Source organism: Homalodisca vitripennis, chromosome 3, assembly GCF_021130785.1.
Source record: "Homalodisca vitripennis isolate AUS2020 chromosome 3, UT_GWSS_2.1, whole genome shotgun sequence".
In the NCBI taxonomy this organism is placed as follows: Eukaryota; Metazoa; Arthropoda; class Insecta; order Hemiptera; family Cicadellidae; genus Homalodisca; species Homalodisca vitripennis.
Window position 1 is genome coordinate 47,154,342 of NC_060209.1, and position 26,927 is coordinate 47,181,268.

The 26,927-nt window shown below is 29.7% G+C and overlaps 1 protein-coding gene across 3 annotated transcripts in view; it reads right to left on the reverse strand.

The window, feature by feature from the left end:
• Positions 1-26,927, reverse strand: part of LOC124356862 (ribonuclease Oy) — a 65,976-nt gene that overhangs the window by 17,307 nt on the left and 21,742 nt on the right. For all 3 annotated transcript variants that reach the window (XM_046808136.1, XM_046808134.1, XM_046808133.1), the window contains exon 3: positions 19,587-19,745. In XM_046808136.1, coding sequence (XP_046664092.1) covers positions 19,587-19,745 — 159 coding nt within the window. The remainder of the gene's footprint in view (positions 1-19,586; positions 19,746-26,927) is intronic.

The window sequence follows — 26,927 nt, forward strand, 5'->3', positions numbered from 1 at the left end:
ATATTGTTAGTAGATGGTCTGATCATACAAGAGCGTTTACTTTAGTGAAATTGTCATCATTAATTATTGATGTAGAAAGGTGTCCGGAATGAGCATCATCTTCACGAGAGTGGATGTTCAGCCATCTTTAAATCTCTTTTACCACTGATGAAAACATAATTGGCTTAAACTTTCTTCACCAAAACATCTTGTAACATCAAAAAACTCTAGAAAAAGATTTGTTTATTTCCATACAAAACTTCACACAAACATGTTTTTTTTTTGTTTCAGTACAGTTATGAGTGATCTGAAAAAACAGCTGTGTTACTGTTGAGCCAGAGAAAAGACTGCTGCGTACTGCATTGCTATGCGACATTTAATTCTCATACTATATAAAAAGTCCTGGAATTTTTTGATCAAACCCCCCCTCCGTATGTATATATATACTATAGTACAGTAATATATATGAGGATATAAAGATATAAGGGGAGGGAGGGAGGGAGGGAGGGAGGGGGGAGAGAGAGAGAACACAGCACAGCACAGTACAGTACAGTATTGTTTATATGTTTTACCACAAGTATGGCTTTTGGTCTTTGTCCTTTGTTTTTATATTCAGCCAAATATTTATTTTAGTTGTTTTCTTTATGAACTTTGTATTTATATCTTAAAATAAACGCTCACTAAATAATATAATCTTATAAATAAATAAATACATTCATCACATGGGACCAGATGTATCCTGTATAAATTTTTTTGGACAAAGGAGGTTTTAACCAGTACTGTAGGTATGAGTATTTCATTAAGTACACTTGATATCAAATTTGAAATGAAATATGCCTTTATTCAAGAGGCGGAGTTAGGGCTATTTAGCCCTCTCTACCACTCAACCTCACATAATATACAGATATATATATATATATATATATATATATATATATATATATATATATATATAAGTAGATAGTAATATGGCGGTTCTGGCTCACTTTTGGGACAGACAGAAAATCAAGGGAAAATACTGTTTAAAGGACAATAAACGAATCTGTAAAATCAAACAGTATGGCGGTTCTGGACCCACTTTTGGGACAGCCCAAAAATCAATACAAATACTGTTCAATACACCAATAAATATGTAAAAAACAATTCACAATACAATTTACTTAAATAAACTATGGTAAACTGTATTCAAGCAATTTTTCATGACAGTATGACAACATAAATTGTGGAATTTATAATACTCGAATGTTGAATTTAGAATATGTTGGCATTACCGTTGAGCGAGAAATGTTGGTAGCACTGCGCGGCACACAGGAGAACAGCCTTTCCCGTCCAGACCTCACACTAGTCAGTCATATTTAAATTTTACTCTATACTTTTGATACAGGAAATGTTAACACATTGACGGACGTGAATGCTATAGCAGTCATGATGAGTGACTGCTTTAACGCCACTTCAAATCCTTGACTACCTCAAAGTGCGTGACTGCTATAGCAGTCATAGCCTATGAGGGTCCCTAGAGAGACACTTTGATATCTCGTTAAGTCCTTGACCTACAGATATAAAATCTATATGTCTAGTCTACTTGTAACATGGAGGTTTGCATGGAAACGAAGAAAAATAGGACTGCTATAGCAGTCATGACCCTGCACATCAAAATTTATTAAATAGGTCAGGACTGCTATAGCAGTCATCACGTTTTCAATATAATAATAAAATTTATTGTAAAAGTTTTAAGAAATATGATACAAATAAGTCAATATAACCCTGAAAATAAGTATAAAGAAACAGTATAAAAATTGCACACGTCTTACAATAGTGTGGGGATCAGTAGAAAAACGTATTTCTTAACCGAGAAAACCCAATTTGATCTCCTAATAAACTAAGTCCAAGAAATTTCTTCAACTCATCAATAGTAACTGGCTTAAAATTTCTCATTCTTCGACCTTTTGCGTGTGGACGAGAACGACAATCCATCAAAATACCATAATTATTTATTGATTGACAAATCATGTTCATAATCTCATCACTCCATAGTTTGTTTAAAAAACATAATCTAGAGCTATCAACAAAAGAGGTTGTTTTATTTGAAACACCCGACTCCATAAAGTATTCATTTTCAGGACTCTTTTAGATAAAACATTGGAACTAAGGATATTTAGACCTACAGCCTCAATATTGTGATCACTTACGGCACTAGTATGTGTGTTGCTTTCAGCCTCACTTACTTGTTCGAAACCAACATTCACTTGGTAATTGTACAAAGTTGGTTGTAGGATCTATATCACTTTCACTTGCTAATTCTACAGGGTCAGTTTTAGGATCTCCATCACTTTTACTCGGTAAATCTAAAATTTCTGTTACTATTTTAATTAAATCTTCACTATTTGTAATCATTTTTACTGCAGTAGAATGCACACTATCACTCAGAACAGGTTGACAGTGATTGGACAGTTTGCATTATGAAAGAGCAGGGTCACTACTTGTAAACAACTGGTTGACAAGGGCTACCAACTGTGGAAAGGGTTTGCCTAAAATTCCAAGTGAATATATAAATTAAATAAGACCTACTTGATCACTTAACGTTTTGTGATAATTGAGAAATGAATTAGTTTAGTTCCTATTAATTTTTTTAATTATGACTGCTATAGCAGTCTTGACCCTAAACATCACTTGTGTATTTGACTGCTATAGCAGTCACGGCTATATACAGTAACGTAGTCATGACTGCTATAGCAGGCACGTCACCTAATACAATTTATAACAATCGCTATTGTCCATCAATGTGTTAAAAGTTCACTGTTTACTGGTTTAATATCGCATTCTCTTCATCTTCAGCTCTATTTGGAACAAGACTTAGTGAAATTAATCCGTAGTGACAAGTTCAGTGCTTTATATTCTACAATTTTAACCACGTTACACCATCTTTAAGACTCATCCATCATAACATCTCTTCCTTCAAGACAGTGTGAATCATTCAGTTCATCAAGACATTTTCTAATCATGCCTATTTCATTACTTCAAGCGACACTATGATGTGGTCTACAGTCACTGATCTGCGTTGTGCAACATCTCGAAGCAGCGGACGTGTTATCACCATGACGTGATCTGCAGTGTTGTGCAACATCCTGAAGCAGCCGACGGTCAAGGACTTGTTATCAACCGCAGCCTCACACTCTGAACATCTGGCTACACTGCCTCAACACTCCGCAACACACTTGTTTCATCACTCGACCCCTTTCTGCACCCTCCAACCACGTCATCGCAACCCTCACGAAGAATGAAGATCACAGATGAGTTCTTAAAGAAAATTAAGCTTAATCTATAGATTTAATAATGTAAATAGCGCTTATCAACACCTTCATGAACTAATTTCAAAAACCTTTCTAAAAAATAACAAACCAAAATTCAAAATTCATTCAGATGACAAAAATTGGCTTACAATTGGCATTCAAACCGCCGTTAAAGTTAGAAATAAACTGTATAGACAAAAGAAATTTGAACAAGCAAAATTTTATAAATCGAAAATTAAACATTTATAGCAATATTTTAAAAGAAAACTATTATAAAGAACTGATTGAAATGTCATCTGATTCAAAAACCAAATGGAATATTATAAACAAATTCTTAAATAAATCCAAAAAAAACCTTGTAGATACACAGGTGATTTAAATACAATGAACAAATTCTTTGCAAACATTGGTTCAGAATTGGCTTCAAAGATTCCAGATCTAGAAAACGAAAAAAATGAAATCAAATCCGAACTCTATATATCTCTCTGAAATTACCAAACTAGAAATTGAGACCAAAATTAAACTTTTAAAGAATGATAAAGCAAGTGGATCAGATAAAATTCCAATCAAAACTAATCAAAAATCTTGTATACATAATAAGTGAAACCACTAGCATACATTTTTAACTTAAGTATTCAAACTGGCATTTTTCCCGATAGATTTAAAAATAGCAACAATCAGCCCAATCTACAAAAGTGAAGGAATTTTATCAGATCCATCCAATTTTCGACCAATCAGTCTACTACCAATAATTGGCAAGATATTTGAGAAATGTTTGTATGAGAGATTATATAGCTTTTTGGAAAAATACAACCTGTTATCAAGAAAACAATTTGGCTTTAGAGTTAACAAAAATACAGAGGAAGCAATCAATTTAGTTGTTAACAGTATTGATCAAAAATACACTAATCTCATTTCTAGACCTTAAGAAAGCCTTTGACACTGTAGATTTTAAGATATTACTATACAAATTAGAACATTTAGGAATTAGAGGTAAATGTTTAGATTTATTTGCTAGTTATCTTGATAACAGGTTCTGTAATACAAAAATTGGCAACAAAATTTCAAATTTAGAAAAATAATCACCTGTGGAGTTCCTCAAGGAAGTTGTCTTGGTCCTCTTTTGTTTATAATATATATCAATAGTATAACAACCCTTAATTTACATGGCGAATTAGTACTCTTTGCCGATGAACACAGCCTTAATAGTTAAAGGTAACGATTTATATAAAAAAAAACAAACGAGGACCTAACGAAAATTAATAATTGGCTACAACAAAATAAATTAACTTTAAACTTTCAAAAACAGAATATATAGATTTCTCCAGAACTAATGACCAATTACCAATAAAAAAGGTAGAATGTTATAAGTACTTAGGCTGTATCATAGACTTAGACTTAAATTTTAATCAACATATTAACCATATAGAAAAACAAATTAAAAAAAGCTTTGAAACCGTTATATGTATGTAAAGAAAGAAAACTTCAAAAAGTCAGTATTTTCAGCATTTTGTCATGTCTTTTCTAAATTATGCAATAACCATTTGGGGTAACAAAAATATTTCAAACCTTTCTAACATTCAAAAACATATTATGACTAGATTCAAGATAAAAAATATTTATATCTTTAGATTCTTTATATACATTATAACAGGATAAAAATTAGCCCGTAAAAATAAAAATAGATGTAAGTAGTTTAAGTAACATAGAATTAGATATTTTTAATAAAAATTTAAGCGATACCAAACTTAAGGCATATTTTAAACTACGAAATATATACCAAACTAAAAGTTATTACAATCTGTAATTATCTTGTTTTCAAAATTATCTTATTTCAAAATATCTTGTTTCAAAATTCTTTAGGTTCAATTGGGATCACTTGGCCATTACTTTAAAACAGATTTGATTGTAGGAAGTATGGCCGAGTTTTTCTCATTGTATCTCCCTTATATTACTCCTGATTACATCATATTCAAGCAATTTATCAGAGACAACGACAACATAACAAACCGCATTGGTAACCGCACTCTGAAAATCCATATTGATAATATATCGTTCTTTGAACCAGAAATATTTGTCAAACTCTTTGTTGTATCAATGACATAAATAGGTCTATTCGCTAAAAATTCTTTAGGATTGTAATACATTTCCTTATTATTACAGTAAACTTTCTTAAAATCTTGATACATCTGATACATGATTCTGAAAAGACCTCCTGAAATGTTTAAGTTTTGTAATTCATCTGGATAATAAGAAACCGTTCAATTTTACTCTGATATTTTTTACATTCAAACTATCAAACTTTGAAGGATTTTTTTCTTGATTATTCTGTCTATCTGTTTGAAAACCTATAATAATGAACTTTGGGATTGAAGATGTTTCTATAAATATTTGTGATATCGAAACGAATAAGTTGTTCCGGAAATACCTTTTTTGCTCAATACATTGCCAATCTAGAAAATTAAACATAATGTTTTGACTTTTTGTAATTTCATCAATCAACCTAATTTTACTCGTGGTTTTATAATCAATCATTGGAACTCTAATAAAAAAAAATCTGTAATTGTAATTTTGCCATCAACTGGCATATCATTTCCAGTTTTTGTTTTTTAATATCGCATCATCGTCTTCTGCTCTTATAAAACTTAGATAAAATCCTCCTTTATAGATCGTGAATAGTAACATTTTCAAAAAATCCTAATCCAAAAATGAGATAAATTTCCAGCTGCTTCAAAAACACCAAATTTAAAATCTGATTCAAAGCCATTAGAAGTTTGAGAAATAACATCACTTTTTGAATACGAAATAGTTCCTTTAATAGTGCTTAATTGGCCACAGTTTTCGACTTCTTCTATCAATTTATTGTGTTTTCTTACTTCAATCTTAGAAAATAAAAACGGTTATAAAATTATCGATTAATCTAACATTATCAGTTCCAAGATATGCTTGACCATCTTGTTTTGTTAAAGTTCCAGAAATATAAAACTGGAAGTTAGACGAGCAAAAGTTATCTCCAAAATCAATATTAAACTCAGTTCTTTTATTCGGTTCATTCAAATGTTGTTTACTAATTGGATAGAAATTTTTAAACTCCGCCCTTTCAATATCACTAGCATATTTTCTGTAGTCCGCCATTTAATAAGACAAATTTTAAACATCATGTATCATTTTTTCATCGATCTAATGTACGTTTTTATAAGAAAAGATATAAATTTTAGTAAAATAATTAAAAAAGATTAGAGTCATTTTTAATGATCTACTTCGTCATATTCAGGATTCTCTTCCTTAAATTTTGCGATCTCGGTCACATATTTCAATAAAATTTGCACAGGATAGTAACCGCTATCTATAATATTGTTCCAATCAACTGTATCTTTATTTTCATCCAAAAACTTTATACTCAAGTGTTGATAGAGGCAAAGAACAGACATATGATCTTTTAATTGATAGTGTATATTTTCTTGAATGAACTCTGGGGACAGAGTTTTGATATTTTGCAATGTTATACCAATTCAATTTGTTTACGTATAATCTCATCATATCTTCGGATAATTCATATTTTTGAGAAATGTCATCCCAATGTTCTTTTTTTCAAATCTCTTTCGTGTTGCATGATAAAAAGATCGAAAGCACTGTAATGTCCCGCCATCTCTATTTATTAGGAAAAAATTTCAAATCAAGTTTTTATAAATTGGCTCTTTTTAGTGTTACATTCAGCACATTTTCCAGATATTCTCTTAACTCCATTGATGTTTGCATAGTATTTTATATCATTTGTGGCAGTTTTCTCTTTACATCTCACACAATATATGAGTGCCATTTACAAAAGAAAAATTTAAATTGAATCATCGTAACCACCTACTCCATTAAATCTGTTGTCGATGTTTTCAAAAGTTTTATCGACATCTTCTTTAAATTTATTAAAGTTTTCTTCTAGTTTATTTAATTTGTCATGAAGTAAAGCTTGATTAATAGCTACTCTTTTAAAAACTTCACATTTTTCTCTATAGGTTTCATTAAAATCCTCTTGAAATTCATTGACTTTTTCAATAAGATCGGCTTTATATAGATTGAAATTTTTCCTCAAAGTTTGTAAATTTTTCATCACAATTTTCTATAGATCTTTTACTTCTCGCTTCAAAGTTTTCATTAGACTTCTGTTGTAAAATCTTTAACATGCTGTTTATGATTCTCGTAATTTTTGTTTAGTTCATTAAACATTTTAATATGATCTTCTAATTGAATCATTACAACAACATCAAATGGATTAATTCCTTTACTAACACTGCTAATTCTTTTTCCTTTAAAATCTAAGGCATTTTTTAACATTCGGATCATGTAAATTCAACAATATCGATGTTTTCTGATAATTTTTGAGGTTTTAAAATTTGTTTCTTTAACAACAACATCATGTTTGTCAAAATACCAGGTCGAACACCGACAATTCTTTTTTTATTAGCCAAACTAACATAATTCTTTTCAAACTTTGATCGCTTCAGTAATTTTATCAGCTTTTTCGATATGAGACATTAAAATTGGTAAATAATTTTTTTACACCGTCATCAACTTCTTTTTCCAATGTTTTTATTTTATCAGCAACTTCATTTGAACTCATGAAATTTGCAAGTTTGTTATCATATTCTGCTTTAAAATCTTCAATCTCGACAGCAAACATATCTGAATCTGGAAGGTTTTGTAATAAATTTTCTAACTTGTTATCAAAACTCATTTCTCAAACTATCAAAATTCAAACTATTATCTACATTTTGAATAATTTGTGTTCCAAATACGTCAAAAATATTTTGTGAATCCATATTTATTAAGTAATAATTTGTTAACAACTTCTTTAAAATCTTTACCAGTACTCAGTTCATTCAAAACAAAAAACACATAAATGACCACAAATTGGGGGATCTTTATAGTCTTGAATCTGAGAATCATTGTAGTAGACGCTTGATTTTTTCAAATATTTAATCAATTCTATAGGTGGTTTGTCCTCAATTCTTCCATACGAATCAAAATAACATGCATTCTTATCATTTTTATAATAACAAATCCAATGCGTTCCACTTCCCATAATCGAGTCTAAATTCACAATTCCACAATTCAAATTTCTTAACTTTTTCAGGTAATGTATCTCTCTCATGAAGATTCCTCTAAAATGTTTAATATTTTTGCAGATTTCTTCCAATTCTCCGAATGTTAAAGGTTTAAATTTTTTTTTCAATGTTTGATTTCACGTAATTCAAAGTTTTTTCATCTAATCCAGATCCTGTAACATCTTCCAACTCTTTATCTAACCAATTTAAAATGTTTCGAACAATAGGAATCACATCTTTTTTAACGATTGGAGCAGCTTTTACGAACATAAGGAACAAACATTTTTAACAACTGGAATATTTTCTCCAAAATCTAATAAATCTTTCAAAAGTCCACCATTTTTAAGTTCTTTCAACTGATTATAAGAAAATTCTATTCTGGTTCCTTTATTGTTTTTCTTATGTTTTTCGAGTTTATTGTATTGTCTATTTGTTTAAAAAATATCTTATCTTCGCCATTTTTTAGTTGATCTATTTTAAATTGAATACTAACGGGTATTTTCTTCTTAAAAGCGGATTTTATTTTTTCTTTCTGATTTTTGCTGAAGTTTACGTTCACTCCATTTATATAGTTAAAATTTCAAGTTCTCTTCGATTCCCATTCCTAGTTTTCTCTTCAAAAACATTGCTCCAGCTGTTGGAAGCGCAACAAATCTTTCACCTAAACTAGCATCTTTTGATAAAAATCTATCCATTGCCTTATCTTGCAAAACTTTATCTGCGATATGTCTGGAATTTGTGTCTCTATGTTTTGCATAAAAAATATCGTGTTCCATAGCAGCTTGATCTAATTTATTTATACCAGGATCTCCTCTTTTTAGTCTTTTTTCGAGTTTTGTGCCAGGTCCCAGATATTCATAGCCTAGTACGTGTAATTCAAAAGGTAAATTGTTGATAAAAATCATTCAAAAGTCCGCTACCTTCAATCATAGATGAACTTATTGCCGGCAAAACTCGTTTTAAATATTTAATTCCATCAGGTTTTTCAATCATTTCATCAAGTTTGTTCGAAATAAAATCCTTAATCGCTTTCTTTTCGTTCAAAAAATTGTTGTTTCCAGCCTTTTCTTGAGCATAAATATAATTAATAATTCCATCGAGTTTTGTCAAATCGTCGATATATCTGTATTCAATCTTATTATCACTGTATTTTCTTACACCTGATCCTTCGATTCGTTTTTCCCAAATTGGTTTAATCAAATTGAGATATTTTTTACCTTTACTTGACTTTGGTTTCTTAGTTGATGGATCATTATTTTGTAAATTGAATCAGATTTCCATAAAATTTCTGTATACTTTTTTCAAGTCTTCTTCAGAATATAAACCGTCTTTTGGAACATCAGTGCCTGTTAATAATCTCCATAAAACCTTGAGTTCCTTTATATGTTTTATCTTCAATAATTATATCATTATGTTTCAAAATTAACGGGTAAATTTCCAATCATAAAACTTTTTCTTTTTTTTATCCCAATACAAACCAAATTTATCATCCTTTGCTCTAGGAAGAAATTTTTTACCAATTTCACCAATTATTATATCCGTTGTTCCAGGACTTATTGGTTCAACTATTGTAGATTCTTCAATGATTCTAGGTCGAAATGGTGTTGAACGATGGTAATTTTGGCAATTCAAACTCAGATTCTGGTATCGAAATATCGGCAAATTGTCGTACAAACTGGAACCAAATTCATCAAATTTTGATTATCGCTTAAACGTTTTCAATTTTACCTTCAACATTTTTTAATTGCAGAAGTTACAGGTTGATTAATTTTTTGAATAAATTCTTGTTCTTTTTCATCAATTCGAATCTGTTCTTTAAATTCTTTGATTAATTTCTTTTCGATTTGATCAAGTTTTTTTCGCTTCTTCAGAAGTTACGTTCGCCATTTATTTAGGAAAAATTTTGAAACGTGGAACGTAAAAACGTGAACGTGAAACGTAAACACGAACGTAAAACATGAACGTGAACCGTGAAACATTGAACGTGAAACACGAACGTGAAACGTAAAACACGAACGTAAAACATGAACGTGAAACGTGAAACATGAACGTGAACGTGGAACGTGAACAGATTTACCGTTTTTTCTGTTATTTTCATAATGTAAATAAAAAATTAAAGATAATATAAAAATAATTGTAACAAATATTTTATCAAGTAGATTTGTCAGAACCACTGAGCCAGCATTTATATTAGAAAATTTATTCAGATATTTACCATTTTTTAGGCTTCAAAGTTAGATTAATAGTTAAAAAATCCGTAGTCTTCCTTCCAAATTTTATCACATAACTCAATAAAGTGGTTAAAACTCATATCAGATCCCACATAATTGTTATAAATCTTTCTCGAATAGTGATCATCTTGCTTAAAAATACACAACATATTCAGGTTATTTCTTATAACTTGTTTATCAACCTTTGAAAAGCATTGGGAAAGATAGATACAAGATATGTTTTTGTGACGGGACATTACGAAATATTCCTTAATAACGTCTTGATTTTCTAAAATACAATCATCAAAAACGATTAACGAATTGGGTTTACATTCGCTTAATGGAACTATGTCCTCGGAAGCATTATAAAAATGTGATATTTTTTTGTTTAAGTTTTTCTCAATATTTTCAAATCTTTTCTTGTAATTTTTTATATGTGTCTTGTTCTAAAGATTTACTAAAAACATACAAATTGGAATAAGGAATCAACCTATTGTAGATAAAAATTCAATAATAAAGTTGTTTTTCCACATCCACTTGAACCAACAATTAACAATCTGATTGGTTGATCTTTCTTATTTTCTTCAAACGTTTGAAGTTTTATCTGATCTTTTTGCTTTTAAAAATTTCTCCATTTAAATAGAAGATTTTCATCTTGAAGCAACGCTTGCGAAAATGAAGCTGTTCAAGTTGACTTCAGAAAGCTCTCAATTATTTTTAAACTTGGAACATCCTATACACTTAGAGGAAGAATCAAATTATTTTATCGGTTTAAGCGGTTTTTATTCTGACAATTTTTGTAATAAATATTAGTGAAAGTTCTCCTTATTGTATAGGATTTAGTGAGAAGAACATAACAAAATATTATGGTTTAAACAAAGGATATTATACTTTCGATCAAATAAAAAAATTCCCTTAAAAAATTATCTGAAAACATTCAAACAATCAGATAAATCTTTAAACTTTGACGAAAACAAGTTTGAAATGCAAAAAAAATTATCTCTCTAATAAAATTCAAATAAAATCACCAGTAAGAATAATGTTTTCAGCAATTATTGTAGATTTTGTTAGGGTTTGTTCAAGAAACTATTGAGCCAAATCAGGTATATTTAGGAAATAAAACGCCAAAATTTAGACCGTTTGATGTAATTGAAGTGCACTGTAATCTCGTTGAACCTAGTTTTGAAAATCATACCGAACATTTACACAAAAGAATCTGAAATTTTGTACACTTTTTTCCCAAATGTTGCTTATGGATCAAAATCAGTGAAAAAACCGAATGAAATAGATTATATTCCAATTAGAAAAAATATTAAAAGAATTCAAAAAAATCGTTCTAACTATACAAGACTCTGAGGGAAATTTATTAAATAATGAGAGTAAAACAACAATATATTTAAGATTGAAAAAGGAATAAAAATGAGTTGATGATGATGACAAAATTCAATATTTTTTACTTAAAAAACAAGGGGCTATTCGAATGGCCCCTTAACAATCTTCATCCTGACCCTGTTTTTATCAATGAATCTGGACTTTATTCTTTAATTTTGAGATCACATAAAAAAGAGGCAAAAATCTTCAAAAATTGGGTTACAAAAGAAGTTTTGCCAAGTATTTCGTAAATTTGGTCAGTACAAACTTGAAAACAAGATTAAATATTTAGAGGACGAAGTTAAACACTTGCAAATTAAAGATGAAATAAAAACGGAAATAATCGCAAAACAAAATGTAAAAATTGACTTAATGAAACCAGAAACTTGTTTGTAAAAATTTTGATAAGAAAAAACACCATGTTTTTTGTATTAATTAAGAAGAATCACATGTGGGAATATCCTTATTACGTTATCAGAGCTCAAAAGAGAGAAATACCGAAAAGATTGAAAGAACTTGAAATTGATTACCCAGAAATGGAAATTTTATTAAGACATGGAGATCCAAATAGTATAAATCTCTACAACCAAATGAAAGAATCTTTGAATATTTTATACAACGGAAATCATTTTACTACAAATATGGCAGAATCTCGACTGATTTATAGAATATCTAAATTACACGATGAAATGTTTCTAAATTTTACTAAAAACTCTCGATTTATTATATTTTGTTTGTAAATGTTTAGCATAACTAGGTAACCATTGTAAAATCTTTTTTTCATATTCACAAGGCATTTCGTTTTTATAACTTTCGCAGAAAATTTTTTTAGCACAATCTTTGCAAAAAAGCATCTTTTCTATCTTTACTATACTGCCAGTTATTAAATTCAGAAATATTTTTAATTTCTTTACAAAAGTAACAATTTTTTTTCTTCTAAAGTTAATTTGTCCATTTTAACGTATAATTCCTTACAATAACAGTCTTTTCTATTCTCTTCTTGACACTTTGTACATTTCTTTTGAGACTCCATTTAAATAGAAAAAATTATTACACGATGAAAATGTTACTAAATTTTATTAAAAACTCTTAACTTATGATATTTGGTTTGTAAATGTTTTTGATAATTATTTAACCATTTTATAGTTCTTCCACATTCACATTGAGTATCTTCATAATATAATCTATGAAGATTCTTCTTTACACAATCTTTACAATATGAGTCTTTCTTATCTCTACTATAGTGATCACTATTAAACTCTGAAATTTTTTTTTAGTTCTTTACATTTAAGACATTTCCTTTATCTTCCAAAGTTAATTTTTCTATTTTATCATATAATTCTTTATGATATTCCCTTTTCACAATCTTTGCAATTATAAATGCATTCCATCTTTCCTATTTTTATCTTTATAAAAATTCATTTAAAATCTTTAAATTCTTTGCACTTTGTACATTTCTTTTGATGCGCCATTTATATAAAGAAAAATTTATATTACAGTTTTTGACTTCTTCAATTCATATTCATAAAACTTTCCGGTTATTTCTTCTCATTATTTAAATCTTTTATACTATAAGTTACAGGATCTGTGTTATTAATTTGATAAATCACAAAGATTTCTCTTGGACCAATTGTTCTTATATTTGTTCGAAAAATGTTTGTTTTTTACTAACAATTCTTACATGATCATTGACTTTAAATTTAGTTTTCGAGTGAATTTCAGGTGGAACATACTTGAAAACGGTCTCTAATAACTCCTTTTCCTGCATCCTTATCTACGTCTTTTCGGTTTCATTTTGATTGTGCTGTGAACTGTTTCGTTATAATTGTTTACGATTTTTTGAAGAATATCGATCCATTTAAAGTTTTTATTAATCTCAAAAAGAACCTTCATTCTTTCATTTTGAGTTCTGTTATATCTCTCTACAATACTTGATTTCTCTTCGTTTTCAGTATGATAAAATCTTATGTTATATTTCCTCAAAACATCGTTAAATTCTTTATTTTTAAACTCTAAGCCCTTATCTGTATGAAGTAGGTTAGGAGGTTTGTGATTGATCCTTATGGCATCTTTTACTATATCTTCGAAAAGCTTTTGAAACATCCTTGCCGTTTTTTTCTTTTGATAGCTCTTGACCAAGCATATTTTGAGAAAGTATCAATAACATTTAACATATACTTGAATCCATCATTTTGATCTGAATAGTTAGAACATTATAACTAAATCTGCTGCCCCATAAATCGTCAATTCCTAATGTTATAATTTTTCTCTTTTTAAACTTTTTTTCGTACTGGTGCATGAATTTCTCGAGCTTCAATCTCTATCTCATCTTTTAGTCTTCAATTCTTGCTTAACAGGTTTTGGATTTGGATTCTTTATAAACTTACTCTTGTTTGTCTTACATTTTGAACATTTTGCAGCAATTCTATACAATCCATTTTGAGTTTGAACGATTTTTGAATCTATATTTTTCGTTTTCTTTTTACACTTGTGACAGTGAATTAAATCATCTTCCATTTACATATCAAAGTTTCCAAGTTTATTTAATTCGTCTAATATATCAGATTTTGCTTCATTTTTATAGCCATACGGTACTGTATCGATCTTATTTTCTAGGACAATTCTCTTATCATCTTTAGCGTCAGTGCCCAGCTTGTTTATGGTAACAGTGTACAACTCATGTTTATAACTTTTGATGACTGTCATCTCCCTAAATTCTTCTTTATCTTCGAACAAACATCTCTTCAAGTTTTCGATATTTATTGTTTTTATTTACAACGCTTCTCTTAATTCCTTTACACCTAACTGGGTTTTTATCTAGATATTTTGTACGAGTACATCTTAGACCTTAAACCACAAAATTCTTCTAAAACTTCGCTATTTAACTCATCTTTGAATTTCCCTATTACACCTTCTTATTTTTAGTAGTGAAACATTCATGATCTTTTGGATAATCACTTGTATCAAAGTCATCTATATTTTCTTTAATAATTTTAAAAGGATCTCGTTTCAATTCTAGATAAATAACTGTCTGTATCCATGTAACACAGATTCAAATCTGGATCAAAACTTCTTTAATTTGTTGTAATAAAACTCGTACATTAGCAATTTTGAGAGGTCGAGAACTGAAAATCCTATGTAAAATCGGTTTGTTAAATTTAACCTTTTGTTTGTACATGTGACTCGCTATAACAGTTGTCGTCAAAGATGTTAAAGCATTTGAAATTTGTTTTCTTAGCTTGTTTCATTGAAAATTCTTCATTTCCAAGCTTAATATCACATCTGTTTCTCACATTTTCCATAGATTTTCCAAAAACTGAGTTGTTCATCAGCTTATAAAAGTCCTTTTCAAAGTCGCTTGTAGCTTTGGTTCTCATGTTTGTGTTAAAATCAATGTATTCTTTCATAAAAGGCTTCTGATCGAATGCAATAACTCTATTCACATGTTTCAAAATCATATACCTTGTTCCAAATAGAACTTCAAATTTCTCGAATGAACAACGTATTCAGTTTTATCCAGTAGAGTTGTGCAAAGTTTGTTTTTAAAATGTTCTGGAGCAAGAGGTAAATCCTTGTGATGTTCGTGTAAATTTGTTGGATATCCAAGATCGACTTCGAGAATATAGCCATAATCTTCGTCGCCAGTGAGTTCTAAAATTGTTTCTTGCCACTCTTCTTTTGTATAGGTTTTAGGATCCATCCACTTGATATCACTAAACGGCAGTTTTTGCATAAGACCATACCCATAAAGGTTGTTTGCATCGAGATAGAGTAAATAGTTTTCGGGCTTTTGTCTTATCAAAATCTTTTAAATATTTGTTATTTGCTTTCACATATCGTTTAATACACTGAGAAATGCCTCCGCGAATACCTTTTTCGATCATCAAAATACATATTATAATCACTAATTAATTGTAATTCTATCTTCGTTAATTTTAACATAGCATCCCATGCAAGACTGGGAGCTGTTAGATAGTGTGCTGGATCAAGCTTATAGCAATTCAAACAAATATTCCTAAAATTTTCAAATATATCAGTGAGCAATAGTACATCTTGGATATTGTTACAAATCAGAGTAATTTCCAAGATTTTTCTCTTTTAATTTGTTCCAAACGCTCAAGTAGTGTTGATAATCTTTCTCAGATATGCTCTCGTCTGTCAAAAGTGAATAGAAATCTTGAATTTTCAGCTCTTCTGTGTAATCAGTTTTTCAATACTATCGATAAATTCGTAAGGAAATATACCTTTCCCAGATAGAATTTTAAAGATTTCTTCTTCGTCATTTGGTTGTCTTTCTAGAATTGCGTTCAATATTCCGTCCATCTTGTATAAAATGATTTGTATGTTTGAAGTCTTCTTTCTTTAGATTTTTAGCTAACTTTTCTATAGACGAGGCCATGAATCTGAACGTGTCTACGAACGAAAAAACTTGATGAATTTTCTTGGCTTATCACCTTCGAATTCATATCCATATCCTGAATTTACTGAATAATTTATATATTTTTCATCTGTGTTTGCGATCAAATCAACATTTCCATATTGTTTAGCCATCTCTTTTATGTACAAATGAGTATCGTAATTTGACATATTATGACAGAAAAACTGGGATGTTCTGGGGAAATTTCAAATTCAGATTACAACATGAATGAGCTGCGCCTCGAAACTTGCCGGTTAAATGACAATGATCTCTCACTTTATTATAACTCTTATCTTTCCAAATATCAGGAGTAAAACCATACTGAATTGACCCAACATCATAAGCAGACCATTCGCAAATATGACAAAACGTTTGCATTTTGGTATGAAATTTCTTCATTCTTCAGTCAATTTCATAGGTTTTTTGTTCTTAGAATTATATTTTGTAGCTATGTATTTTGATATTTTATTGAGTTCTTCAAACAATTTTGCAGGAACATTTGGCAAATCTTCTTCATTTTTTGCTCGATAAACATATCGGCTTGTACAATACGATTGGTCACATTTGACACTAAATATAGAGTAAAACCATAAGGAATGTGCTTCTGAATCTTGGTTGTAGTCGATCTTTGTGGATTGTTCTTGCATGTCGGAATTTTTTTTCTAATATGCTCTCAAAATCCATATAAATAACGTACGGATGGCTAAACTTCTTTTGATAATTAGTAAATTTTAGTTGTTTGACCTGGAAATGGCATAATAGGTTTGCATACTTCATGTTGCTTGCAAATTTCTAAATGATCTGCTAAATCTCCAGATTTGTAGAAATGGCTTAAACATCTTCTACATAGCAATTTTTTATGTTCGTGTTTAGATAACTGAGAACTCACTAATCTATTTAAATCAGTTATCAAAACAAAATGAGATTTGTCTTCTTGTTTAACATACAATAAATCGATTTCTAACTCGGCATTATAAACTTCGGAAATTTGTAATGGAACAATGTTGAGTTTTTCGTCATAAGTATAGATATTTATAGACATTTTTGGATATTTGTACTTGGAATTGGAGCTGCGTTTCTCAAATAATTGTATATCTTTTAAAGACATTGGATACTCAAAGCCCGAAAATATCTCGTCATTTACAAATTTCTCGTATTGCTTTGCTCTGTCAGCATTCTTTTCGGGTTTTTCCCATAGCACATCGGATAGAATAAACAAAACAGAAATCATCTTTATTTTTGATATTTACACAAGCTTTCTTTACTTTGATCTCTTGTGGGTAAATCGATATATGATCCTGCGTTCATAAATTCGTGTTTATTAAGGCTCAAAACTAGTTGTTTGCAGCGTTTTAAATGTCCATCCAGAACCTTTATTTGGATGATTCGTTTTGTTCTCGATGTGTTAATTTATTAAATTGCTTAGTAATAAAGTCGTTCACATCGAAGATTTCATCCGCTTTTATAGTAAAATACATAGGACAAGTTTGTGGTTCACCGTTCACTAAAGTTCGTTCGTATTCGCATTCTAAAGATAAATAACCTTTCATATTTTTAACGGTTTCTTGAAATTTTTCTATTAAACTTTTAATCTCTGGCCTCATAATTGATAGATATTTGTAAAATTGACATGAAATTTTCGTTTAAATTCGTTAAAATGTATTGTTTGAAAAGACCATGTATAGAGGATAAAACTTCTACATCTATGATATTTTCAGGTTTTTTCGTTAAGAGTTTTATCAATTTCTTCGATCATTTCAGACTTAGTTTTATCGTTTGTTTTCTATGGACAATTTTTTCAGCGATTGATTGAATTTTTTCATCATTAAATAGATTGAGATCTTTTTTATCTTCCTTAAAGTTTTTCTTTAATTCACGCAATTTTTTTCTATATTGTACATCTTCTCGTGACCATCGATCTGATTCTCCTTAGCCCATTGTCTTAAATAATTCAATTCTTTTATTTATAAATTTCTTTGTTCTTCAAAATGATTTTTTCGAATTGTAATGTCGAGTATAGTGATGTTCAAAAATGTCTTTTTTGCAGTATGGGCACTCTATATCTTTTTCCGCTCCATATTTAAAGAGCAAAAATTTGTAAACTAAAAATTTTGAGAAGTGGTGATTTTTGTGACAACTTGACACAAATCAGCACAATTTCTGGTCAAATGTTTTCAGATTGTTCTATTTATTATAGAAAAAATCTTTTAACTAAATTTAGTTAAAAGATTTTTCTATAATAAATGGCGGCGCTGTTACAAGAGTTGAATAAGGTTGGTGAACTAAGATTCAAAGAATATAAGAAATTAGTGGAATTGGAAGAAAAAAAGAGATATAGAATCTTGAATTTGTGGAGAAAATGAAAGATAAATTCGGGGTTTTACAAATAATTGCCGAGTTGGAAGATTGTAAAGTACACTTTGCCGAACAGATTTTTGACTGTTTTGGATGAAAAAAAGATTAAAGAATTTAAAACAAAAATGAAAATTACACTTGATTGTTACTGGAAAGAAGACTATTAAAGATAAAAGACTGTGTTACTATCAATTTTGTAGAGTAGAAGATTTTTCGTCGTAGCAGACATTTCAAATAGATTGATTTGACAGCTCAAGAAAGTAGAAGCAAACAGCTATAGATTCGGTAATTTTTTCATTCGTGAGTTTACAGATTCGTTTATTGTCCTTTTAAACAGTCTTTTTCATTGATTTACCGTCTGTCCCAAAAGTGAGCTAGAACCGCCCTTACTGTTTGATTTTACAGATTCGTTATTGTCCTTTAAACAGTATTTTCCCTTGATTTTCTGTCTGTCCCAAAAAGTGAGCTAGAACCGCCATATTCATATCTACTTATATATATATATATACATATTTTCATTTAATGACCTTAAAACTATAACAAATTCCATTTTATATTTAAATTTAACTAAAATATATACTACTATGTAATAATTAAAAATCAAATTTATCAGCTGAATATGTAGAAAATTTTCAAACAAAAATAAATTAAAACTTAAATTAACAATTTACTTTTTAAATAATTTCTTGTTATTGCTACATTCATTCTCTCAAACACACAGCCTGACCACAAGCACGCCACGAGCACCGCCATCCGTCACCCCTACAGCCAATTTATGTATAAGCCAAAAATAAATGGCTTTTTCATTAACTTACCAAATGCCATGAATGGTCCTCAAAAATAAATTGCTTTACCATTAACTTACCAAATGCCATGAATGGTCCAGATGTCTTTCTCTTTAGGAAGTCGACAACTGTTGTTTGATGGGTTTTTTTCTTCCCAAGTCATACACACTGTGTTTGGCCAGTGCTGGGTAAAGATCAATACATCCCATTCATGATCTGTAAGAACTTCTCTGCGGCCCCTGTCAAATCAGCATTAAATTTATACTTCAAAGATAGCTCTTCCAAAATATAGTAACTTTCTGAGATTTAGTGTAGACAAATGTAAATTTGTCAAATCAATGGTATATAAGGGTTTAAAAAATTTCTTTAGACCAACTACTTGAAAACATAAAAAATTTAACATTTATTTCAAATGTAAAATATAGTATATTTGAAAATTGTAAATCCGATCAACACTTTATTGATAGTTTTTGGAAATTTCATTGTATAGTTTAGAGGAACCATCATTACCATAAAACTTTTACTAAATAAAGCTGAAGAAAATTATTCTTAATCCAGTAAACTGGACCAATAATTAATTAAAGAGGTGATTTCACGTTAAAAATTTTGTTTCATTGGTGAATATAACTATTAGGGTCATATTTGTATTTAAAATATGTATATTAATTTGAACCTTTAAAAAAATTTGAATAATATTATTTTATTTTTGTAAAAAGTTAATTTTCAGGGAAATTTGTTTTGTATTTGACTGGTAGTGTATAAAAAACTTTTAATTGTGTACTGATGATATAACAACTGTAACATGAATTTCTCAATTATTTGTAAAAGTTATTACTTCAATAAAATAATTAATACTATTATCCGTTATTATTAAACTTCTTCTATATTTAATATGAACTATAAATCCCTTATTATTTGCAGTTCCTGTATTATTTTGTTGTTGTTGTAAATGTAATTATATTTTACAGAATGTTTTCATTATTAGGTATAACTTAGCATTCACAATGCTAGATTACAATCCTTTATAGTTAGAATTAATTTGTCTTAGAATTTGTGCTTTAAATTAACCTGTGCTGAATATACATGTATTTTTTTTTTAATAACCGACCAAACAAATATTTGGTATTAAAGTACAAAACAAAAGCATTTTCAGCATTAAAATTACTAAAAACACACAAAAATTGAATTTTTAATTAGCGATTAAAGATATTTTAACAATCTTTTGAATTTTTATTTTTTTTTATATGTTTTTTACCGTAATGCTTACAGTGCCAGACATTTTTTAAATACTGGTTAAAAGTACCACAAGTATTTTATCCAAGTGTTATCCAAAAATGCCATGTCATTTTTAGCAATTTGTACATAGTTTTTCAAAATGTCATCTTTTTTATTTATTGGAAAATTGTAATACTTAACAAAAAAAAGGAATGTTTTTAATTTTTAGATTTCACAAAGAATTATTGTGGAATCTACAAATGTTTATCAAATTATCACCTAAAATATAAATATAGTAGTGTTTTTTACAACTGGTCATTTTGATCGTCAACTTCTATAACTGATACTAATTGATCAACTGTGTTTGTGCTATATATACTGAACGTTTCATAAAGAACGTGATATAGAATACATATAAAAATATAAATTTTTCACGATTGCAGTTTATAATGTGCAGGCGCTTTGAAAACTTTTATCTTTTGCAGCGCCACCTGGTGGTGAGTTACATCAATGGGCATAGCATATAAACCTCCGTAGAAAAATACATATACATACTAATTTTCATAATGATCGGTTACTTAGTTTACGATTCCATAAAGGACAAACACACAAACATTCATTTTTATATAATATATATAGATTAATCTCAGTATGAGAACCGAAAATGGCGTGCCACCCAAAGATTTTTTGGAACTGCATCAGTGAGTCACTCAAATTAGTCTCCTTTAGTCCTCAAATTAGTGACATTGTCTAGCATTATTATAACCAGTAACAACACACTAATAAATATTACTTTTACCCCAATCAAACAAAGTAAAAGCAGAACAGTAGATGGTAGAAATATATGGTACTTTGAAATTTAAAACAATAATTTATATATATATATATAAATTATTGTTTTATATATATATATATATATATATATATATATATATACATACATATATATCTATATAAATAAAAATGAATATTTCCGTTCGTTAGTCTCGCTAAAACTTGAGAACGGCTGAACCGATTTGGCTAATTTTGGTCTTGAAATGTTCGTGGAAGTCCAGGGAAGGTTTAAACGATGAGAAAATATAACAAAATTGCAAGGAAAATACTAAAAACGACAATTTGATTTTCTCATACAAACTGTTCTTACCTGTCAAACGTTTAATTGATGTTTATGTATCGATAATTAGTTTAACAGCTGTAACAAATACAAATGACGAAGTGTCTCAGTATCATATGTTTACTTACTACTGCATGCAATTTTGGGTAAAACAGCTGTCGCCATTATAGGTTAACATTATTGGTGCAAGAAAAAACATTAATATCAGATACTGCTTAGAATGCCGAGAAGAAAACGACCTAACATAGGTCGTCGAAGTAGATCGAATGTGCGGCGAGCTACCTCGCGCGCTAATCGCACTGATGACAGCAAGAGACTGATAATGATAACAGTCGTATTGGTATGGCACATTTGCGTTCTACAGTAAATCAGAATGAAGTGGATAGACAAAGAATGCAACGAGTTTGGGCACATGTATCACAACAGCAGCGAGCCCGGGTAAAGGAAATTGACCGATTCTGCAAACGCAATGCTCCTGTGAACCTGGAACGAGCAGCATTCTCCTACGATCCAGAAATCGATTATAGTGCCGACAAATACAGTACATCCAAATAACGCTGAATGTTATTATCTTAGATTGTTATTGGTGAATGTTCGTGGTCCGACATCGTTTCAACAATTGAGAACAGTTGATGGACATATGTGTGCTACTTACCGTGAGGCGTGTCAACTATTACAGTTACTCGAGGATGATTTACATTGGGATAATACGCTCAAGGATTCCATCATATCTTCACCACATCAAATTCGAACATTGTTTGCGATTATAATATCCACATGTTTCCCTTCGAATCCGAAAGATTTGTGGATGAAATATAGGGATGACATGTCTGAGGATGTGCTACATCGTGTGCGATGTCAAACTTCGAATCCTACACTACTAATTAATGCGGAAATTTACAATTAGACATTGATCATGATAGAATATATGTGTTTATTGATGGCAAATAAAGTACTGTCGTGTTTAGGCCTGACAGCACCCAATATTTTATGTCGAAGATTTTTGTTACACATGGTAAAGTATATCTTTATATGTTTACGCACCGCAAAAAAAGACAAAAAATATAGTTTACCAGAAAGCTTTAAATTGATTACCTGTATTGATTGCCTTTTTTCCGATATGATAATGATGATAATTTGACAATAAATGTGTTATATTTAATGTAGGGTATGCAAAAATGTCATTGTTTATCATTTCTGATTCCAGGTGCTGAAACCAACAAAAAAGTCAGCTCTATGAATTTTTATTCATACTGATTCGTGATGCTATTAATGCCGTTGCAAATGCAGAAAATGTGGAAAAAAATTACAATTTTGACGGCCACTTACATTGGAAGCCCGCGCCATATGCACGAATACGCGCAAGGTGCGATGTCGTATGTTAGAAAATATGGCCGTCCAGACCTATTTATTACATTCACCTGTAACCCACAATGGATGGAAATTAAGAAAGAATTGCTACACGGCCAAACACCAATTGATAGGCATGACATCACTGAGTGTTTAAGCAAAAATTAAAATCTTTAATGAATTTCATTATAAAGCATCGTGTGTATGGCCAAGTACGTTTTTGGATGTACTCTGTTGAGTGGCAAAAGCGTGGTCTGCCACATGCGCACATATTAGTTTGGTTAGTTGATAAATTAAGGCCAGAAGACATTGATTCCATAATTTCAGCCGAGATTCCCGATGAAACACTTGACCCAAAAATGCATGCAGTAGTAAGTAAACATATGATACATGGACCTTGCGGAGTTTTCAACAACAACTCCCCCTGTATGGTCGACGGCAAGTTGGCCGATACCCTAGAGCATTGATTGCTGAAACCATCTCGAGAAATGATGGTTACCCGTTGTATCGTCGGCAATCAGTTGAGGACGGTGGGCGATCTGTAATTGTGAAGATAAAATGACAAAATTTTGATGTAGATAATCGTTGGATTGTGCCGTACTCGCCAATATTGTCCAAAACTTTTGAAAGTCACATCAATGTGGAATTTTGTAAATCTGTCAAATTGATAAAGTACATATGTAAATATGTTAACAAAGGTAGCGACATGTCCAAGAGGTAAGTGAAACGAAGTTCACCGGGTCAGCTAGTATATATATACTAATCACTGTGTTGAATAGAAGAAAAGAAAGAACCATTTTTCACTTCTATATTTCGGGGGATTTAATACCCCCGTCTTCAGGAAGTTGTAAATAAAAAATAATACAAACTATAACACGTTAACAAGAATTAAGAAAACATAAATGTAAACACAGTGCATAACATTTGATAAAGTCCAGCTGACGTGAAATTTTTCTAATTAAATCTTGTTGGAACAGTTGATTATTATAAAGGATGGAATGCAACTTGTAATTTATGAAAAATTTTCAATGTATTAAAATTGTTTTAAAGTTATCTTAAATTTAGACCAAATGGATTTTTTGTCTTCAACATAATTTGATGAGCTTGCTCCATGGCTTTAATTTTAATCTATTGTAGTTTTCATCAGGGCATGGTGGTAGTTGGTGTATTCCTTTTAATTTAAAACACTCTTCAATTGTGTCTTGATTATGTTGTAGACAATGTCTTGCCAATGGTTTATCTTCATCTTTATGGAAAATGTCAAACCTATGCCCTGTCATACGGATTCTTAAATGGTTCGATTTTTGGCCAATGTATAGTTTGGAGCAAAACTTACAATTAATTTGGTATATTACATTTTTTTAATTACAGTCATATATATATATATATATATATATATATATATATATATATATATATATATATAAATTAAAGAAGTATTTTCAACTCACACAGTTATAAAATAAGAAAGCAACAAAGATTGGCTACAAGAGATAATCTTAGATTGATTGTACTTCCTGCACACACTGACTACATATTCATATAGAGTTGACCTTGGTGTGTACTGGGGATCAAACAGTTAGTTGCTGGGCACAGGCACGAACACAAACACACACACACACACCATAAACAAAGTTAGTCAGCCTCAATTAGTCACCCACTCACTCTGATATGATTTGCTCAGAGAAGGCAGATAGTCTAGGCTCTAACCAAGGAGAGTGATTGAGAACCAAATTTAGGTAAGTTTAGAAATACTCTAAAGATATTGTTTTATGTTGGTACAAGATGATGTTTGTAATATATATTGTCATACATAACAAGTTTAGTATTATTTAAATATATTCTTTAATCTTTTCAATTACTTGTAGGAGTTGTGTACTGTGATAGCACAAACTAAACATTGATCCCTTTTAATATAATTGAAATGCTTTTATTGTGTTGACCTACCAATTATTATGATACGTGTTTCAAACTAAACGTATACCTTACGTTATTTTTAATACATTTTAATTTTAAATATTAAATTTAACTAAATTTCTTTAACTAACCTTAATAAATATCCAGCGTTATCATTTTATTTAGTTTTTTAATAATGTAGGAGTTAGAATTTTTTAAATTAAAATAAAATGTAGAGTTCAGTTTTCATTTTCTTTTGATCATTAGTGTTTTAGATGTCTTATATTGATTTCTAGTTTACTGGATTTTCTCAACATTAATTATTTGGTTTTACCAAAGAATTTAAACTCCAGACATATGATACCAAATAGCTCTTGTGAAATTAAGTAGCCTACTACAACATAAAAGCATATGTGTTTACAGATTACAGAACATTTACATTTAATTTAATTACATAGTCTGTTTCTTGGGTAATTAATTGTATACACAAGAATCTAGAATGTTTAATGTTGTCCCATATTAAGCATTAACAATGTCACAGGATTGGCATGAGTTAGGCTATTATTTGTCACATTTCATTATAACTAGTTTCTTATAACTTAATTAATATTTCCCTATAACTAGTTTAAAATTAATTTTCAATTCAATACCATTAAAACCATTTAGGTACCTCTTCAAATTAATAAAAGGCTTTCATTTCCAGCCACATAACCAAACATTCTAAAAGTTCTATTAGTTGTCCTAGCTATTGTCTGTATTCTGTAAGGTACCTGCTAGCAATTAAAATGGCCAAAATTACAAAATTCTATTGAAATTAATGTAATTATAGTTAGGATTGCAATAACTATTTTGGTTTTCACTTCCTTATTTAGAATTAAACTATCTACAAATTAGATTCAATATTTTTTCTTAATGTCTATAAAATCTTTTTGGAAACTAAAAATGCATATATAATTTAAGAATATAAAGTAAAAAGGAAACTGCTTCGTTTTTATGGGCAAAAACTATTTTAGCATGTTTTATTCAAGATTTTACTGAAAATAAACATGACTTTGTACATCAAACTGAAGATTAAGTAATGTAAAAACTCAATATCGCCTACAATATTATGCATTTTCTTTGTCAACACGCAAAGTTCTTTTGTGTATGATTTCTTCTTAGTTTTAATTAAAGTGAAAAACTAATACAAACCAATTTAAAGGCATATAAAATAATAAAGGAACACACAAAATTTGCAGTAAAGTTTGAATATACATATAGTCTGCACAAATTTTCGTGATTGGAGAATGTCAGACCAAGGTAAAACACAAAAATTTATATAATTCACTATTTATAAACATGATAGATATTTACATTAAATAATATACAATTATCAATGCTCAGTTCATTGTATCTAGGCTAATAATTACAATATTTAGCTGACTTTCACTTCAAAATACAACAGTAAAGAATATCTACAGAGAATTCCACTGTGATCTAACTGTTCAACTTTCAAATTAAAACGTTTAAAAGAGAGACTGGACTTATGCTACATAACCGAGATAATGACGTAAGTCTACAATAACTGTGTACCAAGCAAACAAAATGATCTAACTGTTGAACTTTCAATTAAAACGTTAGATAGAGGACTGTATGTTACATAACCGAGATAATGACGTAAGTCTACAATAACTGTGTACCAAGCAAACAAAATGGTCTTGTACCGAGACCCATGGGTTAAATTTTTGCTTACTGAGATAGGTTACTTGGACTGTATTATATACAGTATACAAATATATATATAAGACCCTTTTAGTGCCATGAAATGTTACCAATTTCTAAGAGAAAAGTGCCATGCCATTTTATT